General features: G+C 43.9%; 1 protein-coding gene across 1 annotated transcript in view; it reads right to left on the reverse strand.

The window, feature by feature from the left end:
• Positions 1-25,532, reverse strand: part of Adamts18 (ADAM metallopeptidase with thrombospondin type 1 motif 18) — a 132,537-nt gene extending 107,005 nt beyond the window's left edge. Inside the window, exons 1-3 of the mRNA XM_038313044.1 lie at positions 25,443-25,532; positions 25,253-25,340; positions 21,722-22,035 (exon numbers count right to left, since the gene is read on the reverse strand). Of these exons, the coding sequence (XP_038168972.1) occupies positions 21,722-22,035; positions 25,253-25,340; positions 25,443-25,532 (492 nt within the window). The remainder of the gene's footprint in view (positions 1-21,721; positions 22,036-25,252; positions 25,341-25,442) is intronic.
• Between the last annotated feature and the right edge of the window lie 1,453 nt (positions 25,533-26,985).

Below are 26,985 nucleotides of genomic sequence, written 5' to 3' on the forward strand. Positions count from 1 at the left end.
GGTCTGAGATGTGTAAGAAAGCTAGCTGAAGAAGGGCTTGTGGATGATGCATCAAACATCCTGGCTCCATGGTTTCCTTTCTGTTGCTGTGACTAAATGCAACTTAGGGTAGAAAAGGATTTGTTTATCTCCATTTCCAGGTCACAGTCCAATATCTGAACAAGAAGTAACCAGATAATTATTACAAAAATCCCTCCCAACCTACCACAGGAACAAATGAAATTAGCTATGAAAGTATCCAAGATTAAAGAAGAGGATCCCATAAGAAGAGAAACAAAAGGAAGTGATCTGAGCACTCTATAGATCACATTCAACAAAATTGGTAAGGGTTGGAAGGGTGAAATAGTTGTACAGAGAAAGAAAACCAAGCACTATTTTCTGCTGAGTCAAGAAACAAGGAAAGTGAGATGTTGTGTTTGGGCCTGCTAACGTATCTGAGGCTTGAAGTTCCAGCGTCTTGCAGAGAAGAGAAGAACAAAGAAGTGAGTCCAACAATCATGGAGGCTCAGCTTTGAGGAATCTGCTACATAGAGGATGGTGGTTCAGGGAGCTGGAATTAACAACCCAAAACTAACTAAGCCACAGCACTGGATGTTTAACAGGGGAATAAAACAAACACTGAACTCTGAATAGCGAAAGGGAAGAGGAGGAGGGAGGAGGAGGAAGACACATGAGTAAGCACATCCTAGACTTGAAGTAGACCAGAATTTACACAGTCTGTGCACACAGTGCACACACCTCTTACCCTAACACATGGGAGGATGAGGGAAGAGAACCCCCAAACTCCACGGCCAGTTAGGGCTGCATTGTGAGCTCCATATATAAGAATGAAATTTTGAAGGGCTAAAAACATGAAGATAGATATTATTTCACTATTGTTAAATCAAACTAGAACTAGAACATGAAAATATGACCGGATATTTGATATTCCCAAATGTCTGAAAACGAAGCAGTTCCTTCTAACTAATCTGTGAGTTGAAAGGGAAAGTCAAAGGAAAACTATCAAATATTTTCTATGGCAACAGAGCTGACAGGTTAAGATGTGTGACTTGCTACGAAAGCATGCAATAGAAAAGAAGAAAGGGCTGAAAAAGCAATGATCTTAGAATCTTTTGTTTTCAACAAGAAAGGAATGTGCTGTAAACATAAGGAAGGAAAAAAAAAAAAAAAAAAAAAAACCTCTGTATTTTCCGCATTATTCGATGAAGACAGCTAGATTTCAGGACCCAAACCAAATAAGGACGCAACCAAGAGAACAAACTTGTAAACAAACATTTCTCAAAAGGAAATCCTAAGCAAATATTTACAAGTCAGAGCCAAAAGTGACCAAAAGGGACACTGTCTCTTGACTGAGTTAGATTTACTCCACAGAGACGAGCGTAGCTTAACGAGCATTTACAAAATGAATGGTAAAATAAACACAGCAATAATACACGCTAAAACACAAACAGGCAAAAATGCTAAAACAAAAACCAACAAGTGGCTGGAGAGAGGGCTTAGCAGTTAAGAACACAGGAAGACTACTCCACAGTAGTTAAAATAAAATCAAACAAAAAATATGTCAACTATTGGCTATTGAGAGAAACTAAGTGTGGTGATTTGAATGAAAATGGCCCCCATAGGCTTATAGGGAGTGGCACTGTTAGGAGGTGTGGCCTTGTTGGAGGAAATATGTCACTGGGGGTGGGCTTTCAGGTCTCAAATGCTCAATCCAGACCCAGTGTCTCTCTCTCTCTCTCTCTCTCTCTCCCTCCCTGTTGCGTGCCTATCCAGTTGTAGAACTCTCATTTCCTTCTCCAGCACCATGTCTGCTTGTGTTGTCAGGTTTCCTGATGATAATAATGGACTAAACCTCTGAAACTGTAAGCCAGCCCCAGTTAAATGCTTTCCTTTATAAATGTCATGGTCATGGTGTCTCTTCTCAGCAACAGAACACTAAGACACAAAGAAAAGTCATACAGATGTGGGGTGTACATACATACAAACACAGACACACAGAGAAAGAGTTGGGGAAAGTACTTGACATTTTCTATAAAAGTTGGAACTCCATACATATTATAATGCAGAAATCCCAACCTCTAAACACACCCAACCTGGAAGATATCTGTAATCACTGCAAACTGATCAGAGGCAGCCCAAAGTTTCATCAACAATGGAATGGGGAGGAAATGCTGCAGTGGGGTGCTTTAGACAAACGGAAATGAGAGTTTTACTATTATGGATGGTCCACCCGGAAAAAAAATAAGGGGATCAAATAGCAGCCTCCTGTTGATTATGTCTATGGAGGTTCCGAAACAGGCAATTCTGATGCTCAGAGGTAAGAATCCACAGTGGCCATGTTTAAGTGAGGAACTGGAGAATTCTGAGAAATGTTCCTGAGGCTGGTGGCTGTATAGTCTTCTCTGGTTGATTACAGGAACATGGCCACTTGGTAAATTAATGAACCAGGAGTGACACCTTTCCCAACAGATGCCATTTTACCTCCTTATTTTTTATTCCCTTTATAGCAGAAACTAAGGCTTCCTTATGAGGAGCAAAGCTGCATGCGGGACCTCATGCACACCTCATAAACAGAGTGGCACCTTCAGTCAGAAAGACGCTAAGGCTGAAAGGACATCGCCTGAAGCCTGTTCCACAGAAGCAGACAGTAATGAAAATAGAGATAAGGAACTGCATTAGGCAAACAGGGCATTTAACAGGGAGGATTGGCTTATTCCACAGAGCCACAAAAAAACTGTTCTCCTAAGCTGATATGACAGGATAAACAGGACCTCAGACGCTCTGCTCTCAGTAGCTGACTCAACAGCCAGCGCTGACAGATTTACAGCGGAGAAGCCGAGTCCGCAGATAGACACCCATGTGCTCTGTTTGGGGCTTGATGACCTACAGTATACCCCGAAACCCTTAAATCAACAGCTTCATGGCGTTTATGGTGACGCTTTCTGACATGTCTGCTTTATCAACAAGCCTTGTCTTGAGTCTGAGCTCAGCTAAAAGCTGGGCTATCAAAGCTGGGCATTTGCTAACATGGGAGTGAAAAGCGCCCCACTTCTCTGCAAATAATAGGAATCTTTCTTGTGCTTCGGGGCCAGGGAAACACTGGAGCCACATACAGAGAGGCTAGAGAGGTTCACAACCATTAAGACCCATCAGTGCCAGGCAGATTTATTTATCCAGTGACTCTATGCCTCCTGCTGTTCTTACCATGGGAGGCTTGGGATTTTTCAGGCCCCGTTTAAGTGGCTCACACAATACTACGCTTTAAGAAAAGAGTTTATTTTCTTTTATTTATGTGTATGTGTAAGGCTGTGCACATGTATACAGGTGCCCATGAAGTCCAGACAGGGATGGCTGATTCCCCTGGAGCTGAGCTACAGGTTATTATGAGCCACCCTACCCAGCTGCTGGGAACCTAACTCCCATCCTCTGCAAGGGCAGTCAGGCTCCTAACTGCTGAGCCATCTCTCCAGCCCACCAATGCTAATTCCTGATATTCAGATATATACTATATATAATTTATTATCTATTACCTATTATAGTATAATATATATTAAATACAATGCTTTATGCTAGTGTTTTAAAAAGCATCTTTGATTTAAAAAAAAAAAGCCCTTGCCTATAAACTAAATACGAAGTCATATTTTATAACATGGCCCAAGGGAAACATGCATGTGCCTACTACAGACTCCACCATCTTCTCACCCTCTAGTGTTAGGTTACTAGTAATTGTCTATGAGTGTGGTGTGCGTGTGCAGGTATGTGCAGAAGCTGGATGCCCATGTTAGGTGTCTTCCTCCATCACTGTCTGCCTTATCTTTGGAGACACAGTCTCTCACTGAACCTGGAGCTCACTCGATGAGGCTAGACAGGCTGGCCAATGAGTTCCAGGGAGCATCCTGTCTCAGTCTCCTTGGTGCTGGGGTTACGGGGACATGCTTCTTGTCTGGCATTTGATTTAGTATATTCTGGGAGATTGTGCTGGACAGTTTTATGTCAACTCGACACCACACACTAAAGTCATCTGAGAGGAGAGAATCTCAATCAAGAAGGTGTCTCCATAAGGTTGGTCTGTGGGCAAGACCGTAGGGCCTTTTCCTATTTAGTGACTGATGAGCCCATTGTGGCTGGTGGTCCTGGGTTCTCTAAGAGAACAGTTTGAGTATGCCTTGATGAGCAAACTGGTAAGGAGAACCCCTCCATGGCCTCTGCATCAGTTCATGCCTCCAGGTTCTGGCCTGACTGAGCTCCTGCCTGACTCCTTTCAGTAAGGAACAGTGATGCAGAGTGCCAACTAAATTAAACCCTTTCCTTCCCAAGTTGCTTTTGGTCATGGTGTTTCATCATAGCAATAGCAACCCTAACTAAGACAGAGATCAGTCTCCAATCCTCTTGCGTCTTGGGCCAGGACTCTCAACAGAGTTATCTTCCTGGCACCCGGTCTCTTCCACTGTGCTCTTTTATAACGTTTCATTTCTTCTTACTGTCAATCATAATGAGTGACATGATTTTTGATCCACTAATTGGTTTGTAACCCCCTCATTGACACATTGTCTATAATCATTTAAAGTAGGGTTAGATATGTGATACAGGCTACCTTTTTTTCCCCTGTCAAATAATTTTTTTTTTTTTTGAGTCTAGGAGTCTTTCTAATTGCTTGGCAGATTTCAGCAAGGTCCCACTCCCAGGAGTTACAACTGAATAGATCTGGAGAGTGGTTTACAAATATAAATTTTTAACAGGCATTTAGATAATGTTGATGGAGATACACTAAAGTGGAAACTTTGAAAAATGTATCAGGGGTAGGAAAGATGGCTCAGTGGTTAAGAGTACTGGCTGCTCTTCCAAAGGATCCAGGTTCAATTCCCTGAACCTACATGGAAGCATACAACCATCTATAATTCCAGTTCCCTGGGTTCCAATGCCCTCATCAGGCATCCGGGAACATGGGGCAATCACATGCTGTGCATGGTGCATAGACTTAGATGCAGACAAAACACTCATTCGCACACAATAAAAATAAAGGAAGAATTCTTAAAAACAGAAACAAAAGCACAGCCCATCCTTTTATTTTTATGTGAGGAAACTGAGACTTGGGGAAGAGAATCCATTTGTGCCTAGACACGTGACCTTTAGGCAGAACAGAGGGAAGAAAGTCCTGGTCTACAGGCTCATTCTGGTACTATCTTGGCAGGTCTCCAAGGGCCGTTCCCTCTTGTTTTAGCCCCTGTTGAGAAAGGGATGCTACCCAAATAATGAAGTCATGTGAGAGAAGTGAGGAAGAACCATTAATAACCACTGAGGATTTCTTCTTCGTCCTGGTTCAGATCCAGGACTGAGCTCAGGGTTGAAAGCACCTCCTTCCTTTAGCCTGAATGCCAACAGAACACATTCAGCACATGTTTTCAAAGCCTTTACTTGCATCACCAAGCCTTCTGGTGCAGCAAGTGACAGAACAGGCAAGCCTCTCAGATCCATTCCTCTAGCAGGTTCCACGTAACAAGCACCTCATTTCAGACTGGTTCAGTTATTCCAACAGGCCCATATTTGCCTGCAAGCAAAGAGCTAACAGAACATGAGGGGCTGCTGGCTGCTTGTCTCTGGTGATGGGCAGCCGAGAGCATGAGCTGCAGTGATTTGGTGTTGGTGGCTGATGCTCAAGTAGTTGAAGCTTTGAGTTCCTGGGTTACGTCAGTCATTTCCACTCCCTGCCTCTCATCGGTTCTCCAACCTAACCACAGCATTGACTCCTTAGCATCTGCCTTCTGTCTCTGTTCAAGTGTCTGTTCACTACTGAAAGTACCTTGATAGGACGGACTAAGATGGGGACAGCCTCGTGCTAATGTTCTTCATGAAGACCATCCAGTGCTACTGTTCCCAAATGCTTCTGGAGAAAGGATAGTTGATGATATTCAAAATACATATAAAGAAAAGATAAATTTATCTACGTGTTTTTATATTCAACATAATGAGTTACACATATCATTTTAGTTAGTTTTATTTTTTGTTTGTCTGTTTGTTTTATCAATTTGACAAAGCCGAGAGTCACCTGGGAGGAGGGGGATGTCAATTGAGGGATTGCCTCCATCAGATTGGCCTGTACATGGCGCTGGAACATTTTCTTGATTCGTGACTGAGGTGGGAAAGCCCAGTCCACTGTGGCTAGGGCTATCCCTAGGTGGCCATGGGGGTTGTGGAGAAGAGCTGGCTGAGCAAGCAACAGAGAACAAGCCAGTATGCTGTGCTCTTCCATGGTCTCTGCTTCAGGTCCTGCCTTGAGGGCCTGCCTTGGCTTCCCTCAGCGATGGTCTGTAAAGTGTAAGATGAGAGAAAGTCTCTCCTCTTCCGAGCCGGTTTGGGTCAAGGTTTATCACAGCAAGAGAGAACAGAGAGAACACTGACATTTCTTTGAAGCTCATCCACCTAAGTGTGCCGGCTACGCGGTGCAGGAGACAGCTGTTATGAGTGAAATAATCACGTGACTAAATGTAAATGCACCAAAGTTGAGTATCTAAAGAAGAGACGTCGTGCAAAGATGACTTACCCAAAAGACCCCTGAGATGGTTTGCACAGCTACTCGATGGGACCACACAGTGCCTGATACTTAAAGGTTTATTCTTGGTGTGTCTTTGAAGGTGTTTCCGGATGAAATTAACAGTGAATTGATCAAGCTGATTAAACACATGGCCATCTCCAGCACGGGTGGGCCTCATCTAAACCATCGAAGGTCTACACAGAACAGAAGGGCTGGGTGACTTAAAAGTCACTGTCTCTGTTGCCTTCAAGCTGGCACCTCTCTCTCTCCAGTCTTCTGAGTCAGAATGGACCTGACACATTTGCTCTCTCCTGGGCTTACAGCTAACCACCAGCAGATCTTGGGAGTTCTCCATTTCCAAAATGAATGAGCTAATTCCTTATAATAAATCTCTCTATACACACATGTATATAAAAAGAACTGTCTATTTCGTTGCTCTGAGAAATCCTATTTAATACAAGCCTATTCATGCCCAACGTACCAGCATGACTAGAAAGAGCAAGGAGGCATATTTGCTATTTCCTGGGATTGGGACTCCTTGGAGCAAAAGAAATGTCACCTGCTCCTTTACTTCAAGAAAATTATTTTCTACTCTTTGGGTTTAAGGAGTCAGGACTCAACAAGCAGATATAACATTAGAAGTTAAGTTGGTGCTGACTCTCTGGCTCTGATAAAGGCCGATTTCAAGCAGAACACATAAAGATCGTTCGGATGGATAGACTTTATCTGCCTGCTCTCCTTAGCATTCCATGCAGGTAGGAAATCTGTGCAAATATTCATCTGAGTAGAAACAGAAGCTAAGTAAAATTTCTGATATAGTCAGTGTGATACCAAGTCAGACACAGTATGTTGTGGAAATGTGAAATGGCCCATGAGCTCTTATGTTGGAACATTTAGTTCTCTTGCTGGTAGTGCTGTTGGGAAAGTAGTGGGACTTTCAGGAAATTGAGTCTTGCTAGAAGTGAGTCATTAGAGGAAGTGGGTCACTGGAGGAAGTGGGGTCCTACTTCCTGTTCACTCTCTGATTTCAGATAGTGGATGTAATTTGACTAGGGACCTTGAGTTCCTCTCCCCAAAATTCTTCTACCATGCTCTCTCCACTGTGATGTATTTATAGATCCTCCAAAAATAACCTAAGACAAACCCTTCTTGGACAATCAGCTAGGAGAAAAAGGGGATCAATAGGAATGGGGGAAGGGTACTTATTGGAGACATGATTAGTCAATTATGGTGGTGCATACCTTCAATTCTAGTACTTGGAAGGCAGAATCAGGTGGTTCTCTGAGGGGTTTGAGGACACCTTGGTCTGCATAGTGAGCTTTAAGAAAGCCAGGGCTAGCTACACAGTGAGATGCTGCCTCAAAGCAAAAAGTGGGGGTATAATCAAAATACGTTATACACATGTATGCAAATGTCACAATGAAGCCTGTTATTATATATAATTAATATAGACTATTAAGAAACTAAAACATAAAATAAATCCTTCCTTCCTTAAGAGGCTTCTCACCAGACTTCCCTCACAACAATGAGACAACTAACACACTATGCATGTCTGGTGGCCCACTCCACTAGATTATTTTTGTCAAGGGATCTATTAGGGAAGAAAAGTTATAATACCCTGACATTAGCTTTTAATTTCCTAAGACAAGATCTTTTGAAATCAAGATTTTTGCTTTGCTCCCTAGATATGTTATTTAGTATAACTTGGAAAGTTACTAGGAAAACAACTTAAAGCTGAGACCTAAAAAGGAGTTTTCCATCTGAAGAAAAAAAAAGACCTAGAGTTAATTAAACTGCAAGTTTTAAACTAAATATAATTAGAAGAAAGTCTACATACAAATTCTGAAAATTTTCAAAACATCATCTCTTTCATTTATCTTCAAGGGAAATACTTAATTCAGCATCCTTAAGTCTGACTTTCATCAACAGGATTGGGTAATTTTCTATGTAATTGAATAATGACCTGCTGCTTCCAAAGCAAGACCATCAACCCATCCCACAGCAGAGCTGCAGAAAATGCTTTGTGGAAAAGAAGCAACTGAACAACTGAGTCCATAAAAGGGGACTCTTCACTGTCTATGCTAATGAACTTCAGAACCTGGACTTCCCAATACAAGGACCATTTCTGGGCTGTTGAGTTATGGCTGCTCTCAACTGAATGTGCATACAGTGTAAGTTACAAGCTGGTCTTATCAACTGGTGTAAAACTCCAAAGTACCTCACTAGTAACTTATGTATTAAACCTATTAAATCTTTAAATGATTATATTTTTCATGTTTGGGTTAAATAAAATGTAATATCAACATAATCTTCATCCATTTCTTTTTTGACATATCACTTTGAGAAATATAAAATTACATATTTTAACTTATAGTTTCCTTCCAACAGGGAGAGACTCCTTAGAACAAAGAAGAGGTATAGTTCTATGCAATGCAGAAATAAAATAGAAGACTTTATGGGTTCATAAAAAAAGATGCCTGCTGTCATGATTCAAATATAAAAGACTACTGCATGCTAAAATTAGATTCACTAAAATAAACATCTTCAAAGACACACATGAACTGCAGATGAATGCTGAGCCGTGTAATCCACCGATAAGCATACTTGGTTTACAACGTTACCCCACATGTCATCATCCAAGCAAATCAAAGAAATCAATTAAAAGCAGTTACAGCGTGTGAAGTCATCCTCCAAGCCAACCATGAAGTCTCCGCCTCCAGCCAACTGCTCCTTGACAGGCAGATAATGCACTTACTTCTACATCCTGCTTTCAAACCAGCTGAAGTTACTGTGCTCAGGCAGAGCGAGGTGCGCAGTCATCACACACCAGACATGGAGAGTAATGTATCAACAAGACCTATAATAGATCCAAGATGCATGGCCAGGAGCAAATATTGACAAAGTTACATGCTGTCATCTTCTGTCCCGTGGGTGTTACACCCAGTACATCTTGGCTCATGAAGCGTGTCAGTCTTAACGGCAGCTCTGGGCTCAACGAGCTTGTTACATTATGTTTGTGTGTATCCCCTGTGAGGCTACAAGCTCTTTTGTAGAAAATGCCCAAAGCCTTTTATCTCTCCCAGAGTTTTAGCTTTTATTTCAAAGGACTAGAAAAGAAACTTGACCTAAAGTGACAACAAACGACCAGCTTATAGCTAACATTGGATAAATCAAATAGTCTAACCCCAGGCATTGCTGGGCATTACGACTGTGATGGACCTTATTTTCAGGTAGCAATATGGCTGCCAGCAATTGTGGGCTTACATTCCCACCTCTTTGCTACCCCGGGTGTCCCAGAATTTCATTTTATCATCTCTGATGCTGCTTTGTGGGTATCTCCAAAGCAACCAAGGATAGTCAAGGATATCTGACCTTCAGGCAGGTCAATGTGGGAAATGTCACCTCCACCAATGAATGTGTGTATGTGGACTCACGCTATGGAGAAAGCATGGAGGTCATAAGACAATGCATGGGAGTCCATTATCTCCTATGTGTGACTCCCAGGCATTACACTCAGGTTGCTATGCTTGGCTGCAGATGCCTTTGCCAACTGGGTCATCACATCAGCTTTACTTTTTCTTATAACATTTTATTTATTTTAATGTTATCTTTTTGCACTCCTGTGGAGTTTAAATTCCTGACATGACTACTTTACCCTCATATTAAAATGCTGTAGAATTTAGGAATAACATACTTTTATAAGCCCATAGCCTAATATGAAGGGAATTACCAAGGATTATCTATTAAATACATGATGGCTAGGATTTTACGTTTTGGGTTAGGGATGGATGGATGGATGGATGGATGGATGGATGGATGGATGGATGGGATAAAGGATGTGCTGGGGCTGCGGGGATGTGTATGGGAATGTCAGCTACTAACAGTCAGGAATGAAAATATTAAAGAGACCTTATCTTTGCTTACTTGGCATAGTTATAAAGTAGCAGAATAATTCAGACTATTCTTTTCTCATTTCTACAACTGCCCACAGTCCCATTCTTATTGGTCAAGAGGATACAGAGGATATTTAATTTTATCTTACAAAACTACCAATGCATAAATAGAATTCACATTTTAAATTTATATTCATATGATTAGGCCTCCTTCTGCATAAAAAGGCAAGGATGAATCTTATTATAAATCTTTTGCTGCTACTTTAAAGAGCTGACTGTTTTCAGGAGTCTGGGGTACTATGTGAAATTCACAAACAAATACACATCAATAAAAATGTTCCCAGATTTGTTTCCTGCTGTCAACCAACTCACCACTCACTCCCAACCTCCCTATGCGATCCACACACTCTCATCAGCTCCCTCAGCCCCGTGCACTATGCACACACCCTCAGCAGATCCGCTGTATTGTCTATGCAGTATCAGCAGACCCCTAGCCCCAGTCTACTGCACTATCCATAAACCTCAGCCGCTATATCCTTCAAAGGCAGACATGGTACTGGTTTCATTAATTAAACTTTTAAAGCACGGTCATGCTGCACAAAAATGTACCAAATTTGAGTTTTTGATTTGGAGGCTAGAGGTGCTTAGCCAGTAAAGCCGATGCAAGTATTCTGATACAAAACAAATGAACAAAGAAAAAACTTGAAAAGTCTGAAACATGTCTGGTATCAAGTACCTCGGGTGATGGATTCTCAAACTGCCTGAAAGTGTTAATCTAGCTGAAATTAATAGCATGCACACTCCGAAAGTCCAAATCCACATAAATCTATTTTCTTAACAAAGTTATTGTATGTTAGCACTGTATCAAAGTGTTACCCACAGGAGTCTCTTGGTTATGAGACATTTGGGGCTGATACAATTGAGGATGCTAATGATGCTTAAGAGGCAAAGGCCTGGAATGTTCCCGGGTGCCCCGTGAAACATAGATATTCCTTCCTAAAGGAAACATTAGCCATCCTAATACCAATAGTATTCCATTGGGAATCTATACTAACACAATTCCCCAGGCAATTTAAACAAGTAAGTATATAAGGAAACTGGCTGCTTCACTTAGATCCATGAATTTAAGTGGAGTTCTCTAGAGAACAGAACCAATAGAATGTGTGCATATGTGTACAATATGATAAAAATGGACCATTAGATTGACTTACACCATAGGGACCAAATAGTTCAACAATAGCTATCTGTTTGCTGAGAACAGAACTCAGAACTTGCTCAGTGAAACCAGGCGTTTCCGTAGTCCTGAATCTGTACTGAAAGTCTTAGGGAGTCATTGGTGTTGTGTCCATTTTAGAAGACTGATCAAGATGGCCTGTCTGCTATCAGTGGAGGATGGGGAACACAGGCAGACACACAGTTTTCCCCCAGACTTATTACTTCTAGGCCATCAATGGATGATGTCACCCACTTTGATTGTAGGTCTTCCCTGCTCAGGTGATCCTGTCTGGAACTTAATGCCAGTCTGCCATCTTAAGTTGTTATATGAGCTGTTTCTGGGATGCTGATGTGTCTTAAGTCCATGCTTTTTACATAGACCACAGGCTTTCAAGCTTGGCTTTGCTTCAGGACTATTTAAGAAATCTTTAAAAGATACTCATGTCTTGGTCTCATCTTTAAACTTTCTGTTTCTGTGGGTCTGGACAGGTATCTGAACACGAGCATCCATGATTTTCCAGCTGTCTGGACTAAAATCAATGGACTGTTCTAGACTTTGGTCATAAATAGTAGTGTTACACATCCAATATTGAGCACCAATTTGTATTTGTCTTATACACAAAAAGAAGTCTTTTACAAGAAGTGATTCGTCCTATGCCAATGAGTTTTACTGCAAAGCAGAGGCTGCAAAACCCAGACCTCCTAAGAAGCTTCAGAAATGGGTATTCACATACTGCAACATGAGAGGGCATGTAAGCAATATTTAACTTCAGTCCTCTCTTTGACACGCATAAAGAAAACTCAGACTTATCCACAATACGAAGGATTTGTGGTCATATCTGCTTGTAGAGAAATCAATGTTGAGTTACTCTGCATGCCCCCTGGAAGCAGTAAGTAAAATACAAAATATGGATGAGGAACTATAGGCTCCCAGGATGACCTTAGGACCCTGCTTACTCTGTTACAGAACCTGGCAAGCGGGCAGAGCAGACACAAACCCCTTCAGCAGCTTATCTCAATCTCTTTCAAGTGCCGTCCCTCAAAGGAGGGCACACACATCACTGGCTCCTCATACATTAGTGATGTCCACATCTAATTTATATCAGAAGACATGCCCCCTTGACTGACACTGGGAGAAGGGGCAGATCAAGTATTTCAACGTTGAGTGGCATGAATAAACAATCAAAAGAATCCTACTGAAAGTAAAACCCTTAGATACTTCAAAGGCATCCCTTCAGGAGAGGTAGCCACACTATCCAGGCCGAACACTCACCAGGCCTCTCTTCGGGCATTTGAGTATATTCTGCTCTCTAACTGGCTAAGAAAACCGTGGGAACAAGCTTTCCTGGGAGTAACTTGATGTAACCAAACTCATGGGTTTGTAGACAGTGTTGTGTATGAACTCCATACAAATATTTTTCGTCATGAAAGCCCTAATGTGTAGTACTATCATTAGGCCTGTTTATATTTGGACTTCAAGATTTAATCAGCGCCATTTTCTCTTGAATTGTTTATTGCTCATGGTGGGAAACCACGCAATTTTCCAGCACATATGTTCTGCTGGAGGGGGCTCTTTGAAGCCACTGTCTTGGACCCATGTAAAACCAGAGGAAGTAAGTTCTCAACAGCTTTGCACATTGGACAGTCAAGGTTATAGTGACAATGACACTTGCTGGCACATGCCAATAAAAGCATATAAATCCCTGGCCATAACTAGCATCCTGTATCTGATATGCCAATATTTCATAAGGAAGGGGGCTCTCCGCTCTAATCTTACTCTCAATAAAACACAGCTCTCAATGTAACTGAGACACTTGCCGATACATGCATATTTTTATAGCAATAGCAAAAATCCAAACAAAATAAAAAATCAGGACAGATACGAGCATATGAACCAAGGCTTAAGGGTCATCTCCAAAGAAGAGGGTAGAAAGAACCAGAGGAATGAAATGATGTTTTCTGGACACAATAGGACAGTTATACATATGAACCCACAACAGTAGTGACAGCATGAAGCTCAAGCCAGACAAACCACCAAGGTGGAGGAGAGACGTAAGCATGAAGTCCAACCTCTAGCTGAGAAGCTACTGGCAACTGATAGCTGCTAAGTATGTGATCCATGGCAGCTTGCTCACATTCAAGGGGATGACACCACACCTAAGAGTATTTGGACTGGATGGCTGTCTATGTAAGAGGACACTAGGCTTGGTGGGAAGAGAGCAGAGGTGGATCTTTGGAAGAGTTAGGGGAGGGGTGAAAATGATCAAAATTTTAAAAATAAAATGACTCCAAGGACAGACACTTTAAAACAAATCTAACTATTACCGTCATGACTAGAGTATCTAGATACAAGTGCCAGTGAAAAGAGTCCCCCCCTGCACACACACACACAATAAAGTCATAGCACAGGCAGCGTACATATAAGTTGAGTTGATGAAGAGTGTCAAGCCCTTAGTTTTCTCTGCATCATCAAAGATCACCTCTGCATTAACTCACCTATGAACACACAAAGAAAAAGAGGAGCAGTTTCGTTCTGTTCTTGTTTTGATGAACAGAGCCATTAATTCAATGAAGCCCCAAGTCTAATAGGCAGCTGAAGGCAAATAAAGCCTAGACCCCCACACACTTGTTCTTAGCCGTGGCACATCTGTGGCATTAGGGATGGATAACTCAGTGAGGTGAATAAGTCAGGAACCCAAGGAAATGTCGGAATCACCTAGAACTCAGAAGGCTCTGTTTGCAGAAGGAAGCCAAGAGGTGGAAAGCATAGTTGAGAGAATAAAAGAAAAGGGTATGAGTATACAGCTGGATAGTTCAGGCCCAGCTTTTCTGAATGCTAGCAATTCTAGTGGGAAAGAAGAAAGGAGGGAGGGAGAAAAAGAAAAAAATGGGAAGAGAGAATGGAGGTAGAGGAGGACAGAGGAAAAGATAGTGAGCTAGGGAGAAAAGGTATGGGAGAAGGAAAGGATGGATTAAATCCTTTTCAGAAGCATCTGCATATATATATATATATATATATATGTGTGTGTGTGTGTGTGTGTGTGTGTGTGTGTGTGTGTGTGTATGTATGTATATATATATAAACACATACACATACACATACACATACATACATATGAGGGGTGTCTATACATATGTGCCATGTGTGCATATAATTACATATGTGTCTATATGGTAGTTTGGAAGAGATATCCCCCATAGTCTCATGCATCTGAACACTTAGTCTCCAGTTGGTGGTGCTATTGGCTAGGTTTAGGAGGTGTGGTCTAGCTGGAAGAAGCACATCACTGAGGTCAGGCTTTGAACTTTCAAAGTCTTGAGCCATTCCCAGTTCACTCTTTATGTTTTCTGCCTGAAGTTTAAGATGTGAGCTCTTAGCTGCTCCAGCTACCATGTTTGCTGCCTGCTGCCGTGATTCCCTGTTATGATGAACTCTTATCTCTCTGAAACCATGAGTCCAGATAAATGCTTCCTTCTATAAATGGCATTGGTCATGGTATTTTTTATCACAGCAATAGAAAAGTAATTAATACTATACACACACACCAATTTATATATATATATATATGTGTGTGTGTGTGTGTGTGTATGATATGGATGATATATCATATACATCAATATATGTAGTTTGAGATAAAATGTCCTAACCATTACAGTCCCAAGCAGTTCAGATAAGGCATACACCACTTGTTCTAGTAATTGCTGCATGATGATTATTATGACAAACATTCATTCACAAAAGTACTTGTACTCAGGCTGTTGAAGGGAAGACACAGCAAACAGTAGGCTTTTGTAATATTTAGGTGCAAGTCAACACACTAGCATTTAAGGCCTACAGTGACCACTTTTTTTTTCTCATTCTTTTTTTAATCAGGCACTTCAAAAAGATATGGAAAAGTAAAGACAACAGTTCAGGTCCTACTTCCAAATAATTAACAGGCTCTGTATATAACCTGGGTGCTCATGCTGAATAAAATAAACAATCTCAAAAATAGCCCTAATGGGTGCTGCCTGGTAACTTTTGACTTTTGTACTGAGGTGGGACCTCATGCTGGCACTCAGAAATTTGGGGATCTTAAACAATCTGATTTTTAGGTTAGGGAACTTGATCATCCAGGGGGAACTGGGCACTCATACAGGGTGTTTCTTGTGATCAAATATTTGTGAGCCCCACAAGCGAGGTCTCAAACAGACCCTCAACTTACAGTGACAAAGTCAAGCCCACAGTGGGTGAGCAATGCACCTCACTGCTGTGCAGGCAGTGAAGGGAAGAGCCGGCTCCGAGTCTGAAGACAGAAATCTACAATCAATGTGTTGATCCCTTTCCTCCTTCTCACCCCGACTTCAGTCATCCTCCTTCTTTTATTCTTTCTTACTTGATAAAATGCTTCCTCTCCCTACAAGATCCCCAACCTTCACACCAAGAGGGTTGCCAACCCCAAAGAAATTCTTTTCCTGTTCTGACAGGCCTGCCTGGAAAGGCTTCAGGACAGGGGAAAAAGAGTTCAATGGCCATTTCCTGGCCAGACCACCTCCTGGTTCAAAGTCAACAATCAAGCAGAGAGCAGCTACTGCATGACAAGTTCAACACTCACCAAGGGTCTCTCTCACCCTCTGCCAGCGGGCATTTCTATGAAACACATGAGAAACACGAGGCCTCAGGAAGCAAGCCTGGGTTGCCAGGATGCCCAGGATGCCAGGATGTTCAGGATGCCAGGATGCCTACCCAGGACCCTGGAGTCAAGTATGGCCGACAGAATCACCCAGAGGGAATGGTGCTTAGTGGCCATATTATGACAGGCAGGTACCACAGAGGGAGGCTGGGCCCTTCCGGCTCTCGTGAGAGACCCCTCAGGCTTGCCTTAGCTACTTTGGAGTCCAACTCCCTGGCAAAAGCTGTGGTCTTTGGAATATTTTTTTTTTTAATTTGGTTTGGCCTTTTGCTCAAAGCCTTGTTAAAAGCAAATAATTCTCTTCACAAATCATGTCTTAGGAGAACGCAGAGGAAAGAAGCCAAGAAAATAAAAGGGTCTTTTTACCCTTGATGAATTGAATAATAGCCTAAGAAAACATCTTTGATTTGGGCCAGCCTATATTAAAAAACATGTAAATACAACCCAGCCTAATCTGTAATTTCACATGATCCTCTCAAGTGACCATGACGTTCCAAGGGGGTAGACGTAATTCAACAACCCCTGCTAGCTAACAAGGCCCCTCAAAGCAGCAGAGCCACAGGGTAAGGGCATTTAACTTCAGCCCTTTTATGAATGGAAATCGGCTTTCTAAAGATGACGCGGCAGGCAGTGACCAGCGACAGACAACTCAGTGACAGCTTTCTGAGTTATAAAATACGTTTGAAAAGGAGACATCAAAGCTTCCTCCCGCCCATTCAAATCCAATGGCTTCGAAGGCTCCTTGCAGGGACCCATGCTCTCCTGAGAATGGTCACTGCAGCAGTCGCAGGCTGCAAAGGCCACCCCCAAAGAAAAGACACAATGGGACATCAGGGCAGCCAGCCACAGGGCAGATAAAGGAAAGAAACAAACGACAAAGTTGGATGCTGCCAGGAATCCAGGCAGGAAGGGATTCTTGAGGCAGCCTTGGTTATGGTACCCACTCTACTGGGAGCCTCAGATACCGCTGGGGAGTCAGGACAACGAGCCAACACCAGTCAGAAGGTTCAGTGGCAATAGCAAAGCGGTTTTCCCTTGTGGTCAGCTGGTCTTTGCACAGATTATCAAAAGTCAGCAGACCCATGTGCTGTAGAACTGAGCACACCCACGAGGTCAGAGACTGCTTGTGTGTGTGTGTGTGTGTGTGTGTGTGTGTGTGTGTGTGTGTGTGTGTGTGTGTGTGTATGTGTTTATTTCCACTTGGTAGCCATGGGAAGAATAGAGCTTGGTCTAGGTTGAGTTTTTCAAGCAAAAGTATGTTTCTCCAACTAGAACAAACCATGGTTCTCAGAGAGGTCAGGTACCAATAAAGTGCCTAGCAATTGTTGTTTACACTGATACAGGGACCCCTCTACCCACTCCAGGGATGAGAAAGCTAGCTTTGTAGCGTAGAAAGGGCATATGTGGCAGGCAGCTACAGGCGAGGTTAATATGTAACCCCATGGTTCTGTGACAAAGGCTGCAATTCCAAATGCACTCGCCAAGTTTAAGGTCACCAGGTGGAATGGGCAGGGGTGACCCAGAACAGACATTCAGAATTCAAAGCCAAGAATCACCTGCAAACTTAACGGCAGGCAGGATTCGCTGGCTCCTGTTTTGTGAGTTACTGAAAGTAAGGGACAGCCCCCGGAACTGCTTAAAGTGAATTCTGTTGGCATGGCAACTGTACATTCCAAGAAAGTATTAGAAGTATTTTAAGCACTGAGTAATTTTGAATTATTCAGGGAAATCCCCTGCTGGAGAAATTCCAGCTGGAGTGTGTATGCCTACCTTCCTGCCTACAAGAAGACTATAGATATTTCAGTACTATAATCTTACGGCCCTTCACGTTTTCTTCTGAGGTTTCCCTAACAATCTAGGTAGAAGCCAGCTTTCCTCCTGGCACTTTGCCAGATCATTTAAAGGTGACTGATTACTTTCCTAATACATTCTGCAGGCACACTGGGAGATGCCTATCACATCTAAAGGGCTCCTGAAGCCAACGGTCTAGCCCCACTCTTAAAGAAACCCCAGACAGAAACTTCACACGAAGGCATTTCATCTCAGAGTGTCATCTTTCTCCTATGGGTATCTGGACCAATGGACGAAGAACTGCCGTATCCTCTGGCATGCTAACTTTCCCACTTGTTGCTCCAACAAGCCTATTAGACACAAGTCCATCTGCTGAACGTTTGGATCATCTACGATGTTCTGAATCCATCACTGCAGCTGTCCACTAACCTCCTAAGGGGATTTATGAGACTCCCTCTTGACCAAAGATGCTTACCAGTATCTGTAGAAGAGGAAGATATGACCAGTCTTTTTTATTCTCATTTCTCACTGCCTCCTCAATGTGGTACCTTTAGAGGATTTCACATGACTTGCTTTTTCAAAACCAAAGAGTTTGATAGTCACAGTAAGGAGGATGCTGAGCTAGTAAGGGTGTTCCACTTAGAACCCTTATTTCTATCTACTGAGAAAGGAGTACACACCACTATTTAAGCTGAAACCATGTATCTTATAGCTTATCTTTATACAGTAAAGAGAACATTAAAGAAGGCATCTAAAAAGCCAATAAGGTTAAGGTGATACTTCATCCATCAACTATCACAAAGATGCCAATTACAATGTAGTATCCGATTTCACACCTGTAAATTTACTAAGATGGAAAAGCCAGATATTGTCAAGTGCTGACGAGAACAGGAAGCACCCAGAACTTTAGCACATACTATTGATTGGCACAGCCATTTTGAAAAGTTGATTCACAGGACCTGCTAAAGCTTTACCTATGCCTACCCGGACACAGCAACTTTACTCTATCCCACAGAACAAGAACAACAACAAAAACAAACAAACCATTATGGAACCCTCATACGAGGAAGTACATTATGATTCTACTTAGGGGACAATTTTCAATAAGTATAAATAACCACACAATTGATTAGGGCAGAATGGTTACCTCATGTGGACAGTAAAGATGGCAGGAACAACTGAGGGCCTTCTTGGGACACTAACAATGTCCTATTTGATCTAGTCTCACAACTATGGATGGGAACTTTGTCAACATTAATCAAGCTTTATCATTATTTTTTGTGTTTTTCTGTAAGCACATTTTAGCATTCCTATGCAGACATTACTCTTTCACACAGCTCACAAACTTAATATGGATCCGGGTCACCACATGCCAGTGAGGTCTATCCTCTCTCATTTTGCTTCTTATTATTGGGAGTTTAAGAATTGCACAGGTGTTTGGTGGGGGAATGGGAAAGAGATGGCAGCAAACTTAGGATAAGTAAATTTGCTTGTTCCCTTCCTCTTACCTCATAGGCTCTACCAAGGTCAACAAATCAGATCATCAGAGTCAGATGCCTATAGATTGTAATGATTGCAGGAGTCATCTTACATGGCTGAGAGTCAACTAAGGTCCAATGAGGTCACGATAACTACATCCATATATCTGGCTTGTTGAAGGGCAGGGACAACCTACACCTTCCTTCCACAGGACAGACCTCAATGTCAGCTGCTTCGTTCACACCATGTAAAGGTTGGGAAACTTTAGCCTATTTCATTCTTCTGCCATAGATGATAATTTGTTCCCAATTCCAAAAGTGAACCTCTTCCCTAGAAAAGACCACCTGATGTCTGTTCACTGATCAGAATTTTTACCTCCCACAAAGAGCAGAATTCCGAGGGCTGAACGTGGAGGCTACATGTTGTAAGAATGAGGAAAGCTAGAGACTAAAGGAGCACTTCACACATGAAACAGTTCCTCTCTACAAGTCTGGGATGAAATCTCTCCAGTTACCACAATTTTCATGACATTTAAAAGTTTTATTTATTTTGTATGGATGGTGTATGTGTGGGGGTTTGTGTGTGTCACTGCGTGCATGGAATCAGAGGAATCGGTTTTCTTCTTCCATTAAATGTTTCCCAGGGATTGAACTCAGGTCATGAGGTTTGGCAGCAAGCATCTTTACCTACTGAGCCGACTCGGAGGCCTCAGTCCCAGTTTTGGAGATGAGGAAACTAAAGTACAAGGAGAGCCCACTGGTTGGTGCTGGTTTGATAACGAGAGCCTGAGCTTACTGCTGTTAATTGTGAGTGTTTGGAATGAGAGGGTCTAAGGCTCTGTGGTGTACTGAGTAACTCTTGAGGACTTTTGGAAACTGGAACAGGCAGAGAGCAGGAAACACAAGGAGAATGTGAGAAACCAGCAGAAGACTCGCCGCAAGACAACAAAGAACGAAACTAAGACTCATCCGTGCATGGGTGAGCACACGTGTGCATAACCACGTCTCAACACACAGGGAATTGTTGAGCCAGCCATCATTCAGATGAATCTAGGTTAGCTGGGAATTGCTAACTCATTGTTTTATTTTGTAATTTAAATACACTAAAGAGTATAGTGACTGTGGTTATGGGTTTGGCACGATTTCAGGACAACACTTTGAAAAAAGATTTAACTGGAAAGTCTTAAGCAGTGAAGAATAGGGGAGCCCTCATCCACTCCCCGTCCACTCCCCAAACCACACCCCTGGCTTAGCCAAGCTGCATCCCACATGTACATCACCAGCTAACTCCCAACTGGGCTTTCTCACATTTTCCTTCTTCCGGCCATGCCACAGCACGAGCACCATGTGTCTTCAGTACCAGCCCTGCTGTCAGCCTGAGACATTTCTCCATGGCGACATGAAATGAAAGCTTAGGATGTCATTTACTGCCTTGTCTACTTGATTGGATTCTGAGTATCATTTACATGGATATTCTTGGCCTGGTGTTTGACACAGAAAGATTATACAGAAAGGAAATCATGCTTGCCCCTAGTGCTTTGGAAAGGCCTGCCTCCCCGGGTGCTGCATTTTATCCTGCTGGTCCCCACACACCACCCCACATTTTAAGACACGAGGATACCTTCTGCAAACAGTGCAGCACTAACAGATTTTTCAAAGAAAAACCAAAGCCACTCCCCCCATTTCTGTCAGGTTGAAGGTAGGTTAACTCTGGCTGCTGAAGGCAATTTTAGATTTGAAATGCAGTTCCCCCCCCCCCCACTTTCAAAGCAATGGAGACTCCATGTAGCCTGTTAGATTTATAGAATTCCTGGTCTCCCAAGACTCTGCAAAGCGAATGGCATCCATCAAATTAATTTCCTTGGGGATCATCTCAAACATGGAGAATGAAAGGGCCCAGGCCATTAAACATCAAAAGGAAGTTCTAAATGCTCATTAAACTTCTATTATATTTTCTTTCTTTCTTTCTTTCTTTTTGCAGAGAGCAGATTAATTCAACTGAGAATATTATACGTATCAAAGCTGACAGTGTGAATGTGTGGAGTTGGTTGGAAGAGAGCTTACTGCTGCAGACATCTGTTCATTCAAGTTACACAAAACACGAAAAGCGTGAGCTCCATTAGACCGGGGCAGACTTACCAAGCCGGCACACGTAGACACAGCAACAGAGGACGAGCTGTCATCTCTGATAAATCCCTGATACAAACACTGATGTGCCTCGGGTTCCCGAGTCTCTGAAGCACCGTCCTTTCCAAGTACCTGGACTATAAAGTGACTGCTCACAATTGCCGAGGGCTTAAGCTCTAAGTGTAGATCCTGTCCAAATGCTGAAAAGCGGTAGTGCAGGGAGCTGCTGGCACCGTGTGCCGATCGCCTTTTCCTGTTGTGCAAAATGTCGTGTGAGATATATGACCCGCCCGAGTCCACTTCGACTGGCGTGACAAAGACGTAATCTGTAATGGAAAAATTTAGCTGTCAGCACCCAGGGCCCAAGATGCCAATGGGTCAGTTTCCAGCAGGCTGCCCCAAAGCTCACAAAAATCCTTGTTCCGTGCACCTAACAGTGAAGAGAATTCAGAGGGGCTCTTGTGCATTGTGTTTTGTGCCACCAGGCTCTACTGCCTTAAACTCCTACGGAGGCTACAGCTGGGGATGTGGCTCAGTGGTGAAACCCTTGTCCGGCATTAAAAAAAAAAAAAAAAAAAAAAAAAAAAAAAGCTATAGAAACTAAGCACAATTTTGTTAAATTTGGAAAACATTTGGGTGAAAGGTCAATATTCGGTATGAAAAGAAATACAGGGACTCTTCATGCATTAGCTATGGAGCATCTGTATGTAATGCTCATGATGATGGCTGACACAAATTAATCAATATAAAGCTGCAAAGGTTAGTACGTGGGAATTTTTCTTCTGGAGATTGACAGCCTTGTTTAGGTTGCTCTGAGGATAGAAACACTAGGAATAAGCCACAGAGTGTGCCGTTTTTGATGACCCCTCAGCTCATTAACAAGGGGCAGTCAACCCCCCCCCCCCATCCCCCTCAGTGCTACTTTGCAGGAGAATAGAACACCAACACTTGGGTCTCCTTCACTGTTTCAAGCAGCTTCCACGGAGGCCTAAATACAAGCTAGGCAGAGACCCGCCTCCAAAGCTTCAGAAGCATCCTAGATAGAGGCTGATGTTTCAAACTGCTCAGACATGTTGGAGGGGGTGTGGCGGATCAGGGACACCTGGAAAGGCATGTTTAAAAATGCCTTCCCCCTGGCTCCCCTGAGCAGCACTAATTGCTGTATGACCTGGGAGTGTGTGTGTGGGGGGGTGGGGGGGTGGGGAGGGCGGCGGAGAGCTAGGAAACAATTTGCTGCGGGAAAGAGCAAAGTCGGTACACTGCTTTCTTTCACAAGCCATTTGGAGTTGAAAACATTGTCCCAGAAGATGATGTGGAGCATGCCCTGTGCACATTTTTTTTTAAAAAAAAAGCGGGGGGGAGGAAAAATGCTCTGGGTTTCCACTTTCGAGGCACACACAGAATGGGAGACTAATTTGGAAAGTGTTTAGAAAGATTCCGAACAACTAAGAGGCATGTTTGAGTCACTTGGGTCCTTGGCTCCCAGAAGAGTAAAGGAAAAAGAAAGATTTTTTTTTTAAGGAGAAAAAAAAAAGAAAAGAAATTAAGAAATCCTTCCCTGAGCAGTCAACAACAATGAAATGGAACATCATTTAGGAGATGCTAAGGAATCAGGAAGTTTTACAGTGTGTAGGGATCAAAACACAATATTCTAATTATATTCTGATTTGGCTCACATTAGCAAAGAAACCCCAACGTTACAATAATGAGCCCTGTTTCCTTCTGGACCATGTGTGACTTCTAAGGCGTGGCCAACTCTTTTATGGCTCCTTTCGCCCTCTTTCTTTTAAACTAGAAATACCCTATCATTGACATAATTTGCAGAAAATAAAAGGAAAACTGTGTTTCCCTTAAAATTGAGCAGGATACATTTTTAGTTCCCAAGAAATTCCTGATATGTTGCTCTGAAGGTATGTAGCTGTTGATAAAAGCCAGCCTTTCTTTCTTTTCTTTCTTTCTTTCTTTCTTTCTTTCTTTCTTTCTTTCTTTCTTTTTCTTTCTTTCTTTTTGCAAGAGAAGACTTATTTTCTCCATCTGCCAGAGTCAATCCTGACTGCATAACAGCCATTTCTGACATATGCTCCTGACAGTTCCTACCGTGTCTTCCTCTCCTTGTGCACAGCCATCTGACACTCCACCTGCTCTTATTTGGGAGCATCAGCCAGTCGTCCTGACCCCGCGTCCCCTCCCCACCCCAGGCACCTGCTATGAGTTTGTTTCCAAAAGAGGAACTTACAGCCTGTTGGTTACATTCAGTACTGTTTGGGAAAGGGGGCAGTGAGAGGTCCCTCGCAAAGACTGATGTGCTTGCTGTGTTGGTTCAGGTGCTTACAGGGGCTGGGAAATGGAGCCCAGTGGGCGGAGTTCTTGACAAACAGGCAAGAGGTACTGGGTTCAATCCTCATTACTAGATAAACTAGGTATGTTGGGCATTCCTGTGAGACCAGCAGCAGGGAGGTGGGGGTAGGAGGATCCTAAGGTCAAGGTCATCTTCTCTGTAGCTAGACTGTGCCAACTCTGACTCCAAAAAGCAAACCTAGTAAGTCCTTATAAGCCATGCCTGGAACAGAAAGGCTCGCTGGCCATTCACTCCTGGTGAACAGGAGGGAAGTTTTAGAAGCTTCAGACTGGCTCTGAAGGGACAAAATGAAGACTTCAGAAAAGTGTATTTCTGGGTCTCCTGTCCTCTCACTACCCATTCTCTGAAAGCCTTTGCCCATAATTCTAGCACCTTCCAGGCTCAGAATGGCCCATTGCATTGGAGCAAGAGAATTCAGTCCTACAACGATGACAATTTATAATCCCAAGAAATCCACGTTGGCCAGTAAAGTCTTGCTTAAGAGCCTGGGGCAAACATGAATTGTTCTCCTGCAGCTGGTGGGAAACACTGAAAGCAAGGGTTTCCCTCTCTGGGAGTATTGCGAAGTTAATAAATGAGAAAAGATGGAGTGTGTTCTGAACCTTTGAAGCTGGGGGACTTAAAAGACAGAAACAGGACTTAAAGCACCCAGGGCTACTGTTTTCCACCAAAGGGCATCTTTGCACATCATGGCACAATGTTAGTGAAGAGAGAAGGGAGGGACAATGGGAAAGCGGTAGGAGGGGAGACAAGGGCTCACCCCCTCTCAGCCTCAACCAGAATTTGTTTCTGTGGCTTTCCCAGGAGAGGAAGGAAAGGAAGGAGCCTTTTTATCAATTCCCTACTCGGTGCCCACTTCCTTTCTAATTTCTTACTCAAGTTCGGATTATTTTTCTTAACAAGCCATCTGTGAAGGAGGGAAATTATTTTCTCATCTATGTGACTGGCAGCTTGAGGCATTGATTTTCTGATAACTTCACAGACCTTGCCACATTTCCCTTCTCCAACCAGGGAACCTTTACTTTCTTTTCTTTTTTTTTTTCACACAGTACACACCTGCCAGGTTAGGAGGTGATCCTTTTTCTAACATTTCTCTCTCTTGAACACAAAGGGGACAGAGTGGACGGGGTGGGGGTGGGGGAGCCCTTGCAGGATGGTGGAGCACAGAGAGGGCAAATACGAACCATCATTTAATCCGCTGCCACCGCTGCTGCTGTCACTGGCTAAGGCGACGGCCACCGAAGCACAGCAGAGGCAGCACAGCTGGAGCGCCTGCAAGAGAGAAAAAGGTGACACCCGCGTGTGAGCAGCGCAGCGGGTCGGGCGCCTCCCTGGTCCCGGCTGAGCGGCGCGCCCCTCGGTAGTGGCACCTGCCTTGGCCAGACGCCCTAGTCCCACGGGGCCCCACGGTGGCCCGGGATCGGCGGCCCGGAGGGCGCACGCGAACAGGAGGGCGCACTCCATGGTCAGGTGCGGACGCGGTGACTGCTGGAGGCGCGCATTGTCCCCGAGGGCCGCGGAGCCCCAGGTGCGGCGCCAGGTGCGAGTCGCCCCTGCAGCTCACATGGCAGCACGGGAGCCTGTGAGCCTCCTCCCTGCTCCGGCCGCGCGGGCCTGAGGCGCTCAGGGGTACAGGGTCTCCCGGAGTCGATTCTGCAGCTCCCGTGGCGGGGAAGTTCTGTCGATGATGCTCGCGGGTCTGCTACGCGCGTGTCGGTATCGGGGTGATTGTCGCGGCTCGCGCAGAGCAGCGCCAGCTGGCTCCCCCAGCGCGCCCGAGCCTAGCGCCCGCCTCTCCTCCGCTCAATGATTGGCGACCCGGGCCTTCCCTGGGCTCGTCCGAGCTCCTGTACAGCAAAGGGCGTGGGATTCCTGGGCCTGGGCTCCGAGGGAGGGGAAGAGGGGGCGGGGAGGCCGAGTGGGAGTCAGGGGGAGGGAGGGACCGACGCATGGCCAGGAGAGGGAGGGCAGCGCTCACGGTCCGCCTTGGGATCCTAACTTAGAGGCACAGAGAGATGAGCTGAGAAACTGGAGGCTCAGGTAAGGGGTGTGACTTCTGGAAAAGTCTGGTGATGGCGAAGAAACCCAGGGTTTGCTAGAAAGTTTCTGCAGTTTTCTCTGTCGCGGCATCCCAGGTCCTGTCCTGACCAGGTGGCAATCCTGAACCATTGATAAAGAGATGTGTAACCTGAAGTTTAGGTGCACTCAGGATCACCCAGCTGCCCAGAATCCCACCGGTAACTGGCATATCTGGGGCAGCCTGGAGAAGAAACAGCGAGCGAGAGGTGAATAGTCACTGTTCCAAGTTTATGAAACAACTCATCCCCCACCCCCACCCCGCTCCGATGCTACAAATTGCATCTTGTCCCCAGGTACCCAAACCTCTTTACACTGGCCCTGAGAAACAGAGCTTGTGGACATTAGGTGCCCTCTATTCTGTATGACTGTCCGTTTACTCAATGGCTTTATTTGATTCTTTTGATCCTTACACTTTGACTGAGGGGGGAAAAAACCAAAACTTTTTCACAGGCCAGTGAGAAAGACCTTCATTGGGTAGCTCGACTACAGTATAATGAGATTTGCCATCTCACGCAAGCACGAACAAGCAAGACGGACTCTAGTTGTGGGGGGAAGGGGAGGTTGTCAGACATGAGACATCTCTTAGAGATGCCACTGGGGGGAAAAATAGCTCCCAACAGTAAGTCCGTTAAAAAAAAAAAAAGAGGGGACTAGGATTTACCCGCTAAGAGAAAGGGCACAGTATACACAAAGAGCTTTTGAAGTAGAGGTGTTTGCCCTGGGTGGAAGCGGTAAAGAGACCAGAGACAAAACCATCAGGAGGCTGGATGAGAAGGGCGCTGGAGTGTTGGCAGAAGGAGTGCAAAGCATACAGGTATAGAGGGTGCAGGAAGCTTTG

Source organism: Arvicola amphibius, chromosome 15 (genome assembly GCF_903992535.2).
Source record: "Arvicola amphibius chromosome 15, mArvAmp1.2, whole genome shotgun sequence".
NCBI classification, from domain to species: Eukaryota; Metazoa; Chordata; class Mammalia; order Rodentia; family Cricetidae; genus Arvicola; species Arvicola amphibius.